This window comes from Frankliniella occidentalis, unplaced genomic scaffold (genome assembly GCF_000697945.3).
Source record: "Frankliniella occidentalis isolate FOCC.00 unplaced genomic scaffold, Focc_3.1 Scaffold25, whole genome shotgun sequence".
NCBI classification, from domain to species: Eukaryota; Metazoa; Arthropoda; class Insecta; order Thysanoptera; family Thripidae; genus Frankliniella; species Frankliniella occidentalis.
The window spans coordinates 867,110-869,962 of NW_026267155.1; the positions used below are offsets into that span (position 1 = coordinate 867,110).

The window sequence follows — 2,853 nt, forward strand, 5'->3', positions numbered from 1 at the left end:
CTTTTTACCTAGACATTTATATCACACATTCACACGCCCATCTATCGTCAACAGTCTATACATGAGTCTTCTCTCTCTCTCTCTCCAACTATCTCACACACATGCACACACACAATCACACATTTTGCCTTACCAATCATACTCTAACAATCACTTAAAATTATGCTATCAAGGGTAACTTTATCCAATCAACACATCAAGTACCAGGTACTTGACTATTAAGTACAGTGCAGTTCAAGAAATCTCTCACAAAATTTTAATCAACACAACACCTCAACTCAAAAGAAAGCATGAGCTTGTAATATCAACTCTAGAGAGAAACTCATCCTACAATTTTCTTTGAATTAATTTCTCAATAGTTTTATAATAAAATTTTCTATTTAAATACATCAATTTATCTTTGGATTCAAATTTCTTTTTTTGGAGTAGAATTTTTTGACTCCACAATTAAAATCTACATACATCTCTGATAATAAATTACTTAATACGATAATTTACATACTTTCAGGTCATGCATTGTGGGCTCCCATCTTCCAACAGCTAAATTGGACCTCAAAAGAGTGAAAAAAAATATATGGTTTGGATGATACCACAGAAAATATTTCAAAATTTCAGATCTGAATCCAATATGAACTGATATTTAACTATAAACTTCCAGAAAGAAACCCATGCTTTCACTTAAATAAAATCCAAGAGTTCTCATCAATGTACGTAAATGGAAAACAATTAGGGAGACAAAACGTAAAGAAAATTATTTAAAAAACAAACAAAAAGAAACAACAAATAAAATTTGAGAAAGCAAACACGAGAGCTTACTACACATTAATTATGATTTCCTGAGATCAAGTCACGACAAAATTGACAAGAGGTCGTTGATTTTTTTGCTGACGTGGAGGCTATGCCAAATTTTCATCAAAAACAAAAAACATCTCTTGAGACTGCATCAGTTCTTCTCTGACTTGCAGCCACATCCCCCGCGAGGAGGGTCTGCTGCGACTGGCCTGACTTGGCCTTGCTTTGGCCGGGCTGGGCCGGCCCTGGCCCTGCGCCGGGGCGCTGCGCGCTGCACTACTTGTACTTGTCAGTCTACAGGGGGCTGAGCGCGGCTGACGCAGCTGCAGGGGCCGTCGGGCCTGGCAGTGAGTGAGTTGTACTGAGGTGACCAAGGAGGTGCTGCTCGGGGGGCGTAGTCGGTAACCGCGCGGCGCGTGGTGGGGCGGAGTGTGGCGGGGCGTGGCGGGCTGCGCTGCCCCGCCCCGCCTCGCCTTGCGCCTCGCTCGTCCGGAACGCCTCACGCCCCGCTGCAGTCAATCTCAACGATGTCCTTCGGGACGTCCACGAACTGGTACACCAGCCGCTGGCCGTCCACCTTCGCCAGAATGCCTCGTTGGTAGTAATACCTGTCGAAAGGAGCATTGGTTAGTCACTGTTTCATTTTAAGCGATTAGGGGGGGGGGGGGGCAATGCCCAGGGTACCCAGGGTCTACATATTTTTGAATACAGTACTTACCTTAAGGCTCTTCCCATGGTCTCGTAGTTCATGTCGGGTTTGTTCTTGTGCAGGCCCCACAACCTTGAGACCGCTTTGGAGTCCACTAGCTTGAAGACGCCCTTCTCCCGGTTTGTCCACTTGATGTAGCGCGGACAGAACTCTCGGTCTTGGAGTAACTTCAGGAGAAACTCCCACAGGTACGTAGTGGATCCTGAAGAAGAGCCACATTTCAAATTAGCACAAATCACAGAAGACGACAAAGTAAAAGTGGAGGTGTTTTACAAGCGGTTCGGTGTGAAGAACAGATAATGTGAACACAAACCTTCCCGGCTCTTGCGCTTCGCCTGGCCCGCAGGGTCGCCGCTCTTGAGCCTCTTGATCTTCTTGGTCTTGGGCGGTCTCGGGGGGAAGCCCATCTCTAGCAGGTACAGGTCGTCCGTGGAGGTGGCGGGCTGGACGTAGGCGCCGAGGCCGCCGCCGGGCGAGAGGGGCGCGCCCAGGGGCCCGCCCAGGGCGCCGCCGAGGCTGCCGGGCACGCCGTACTGCGAGCCCATGCCGTACGGCGACGCATGGCCGGGGTGGTGCAGGCTGCCGAGGTAGCTGCCGTACGCGTCACCCACTGCAACACGGACATGAAACACACGGGTTAGTCGAGGCCTCCACACACACACAAGTCACGTTTGTGACAACTCCTCGTCGTCACACTCAAGCAGATGCAACGCCGCGTCGTCACACGCAAAACAGATGCCGCTGCGACGCCGCCAGTAGCGCGCCCGCGCCGGATGAGCGGCCTACCCGCCAGGCGCTCGCCGCGGAGAGCAGGGCGGGGCCTGGCGCGACTCGAAGGCGAAGGGCGTCCCCAGGGCAAGACGCACGACGCACGCCGCGGCGTTGGTCACTTTCAGTTTCGGCGGCACGTAGGCCGGGTTACACTCGGTTACTCGCTGCCAGGGGACGGTGTGGGGTGTGTGTGGGTCCTTTCGGCGAGGAAGTTGAGCGAGGAGACGAGCGGAGAGTTGGGTGGTGGCGCGCGCAAAAATCACCGCCGCCCCCGCCCCGCCCCGCCCCGCCCGGCAGACGCGGGCGCTCCGACCCACGCCAAGTTTAGCCCGGCCCAGGCCCCGCCAATAGCATGGCGGGTGGCGGGTACCCAACACGTCGGCGAGCAGGGCCCGCTCGAGTAGGGATTTTAACTTTCCAGGGTGGTACTGAATTTTTGTCTTGAAAATCCTGAATTTTTTCCTCAAAAGTTGTATTTTTGAGAATTTTTCGGGAATTGTTTCTCTTTTTCCATTTTTTTTCCCTGGAATAGTTTCCAATTTTCTCGGAGAAATTTCAGGCTGTTGTAAAATCCCGACGCT

The 2,853-nt window shown here is 51.5% G+C and overlaps 1 protein-coding gene across 1 annotated transcript; it reads right to left on the reverse strand.

Annotated features, from left to right (window-relative positions):
- Positions 1-5: 5 nt before the first annotated feature.
- On the reverse strand, positions 6-2,140 carry LOC113216945 (ecdysone-induced protein 74EF). The gene is made up of 3 exons (XM_052265236.1): positions 1,815-2,140; positions 1,511-1,703; positions 6-1,400 (listed from the first exon to the last, which is right to left on the reverse strand). Exons 1-3 carry the CDS (start codon positions 2,044-2,046, stop codon positions 1,292-1,294), a joined length of 534 nt encoding a protein of 177 aa, XP_052121196.1. The 5' UTR covers positions 2,047-2,140; the 3' UTR covers positions 6-1,291.
- Positions 2,141-2,853: the final 713 nt, after the last annotated feature.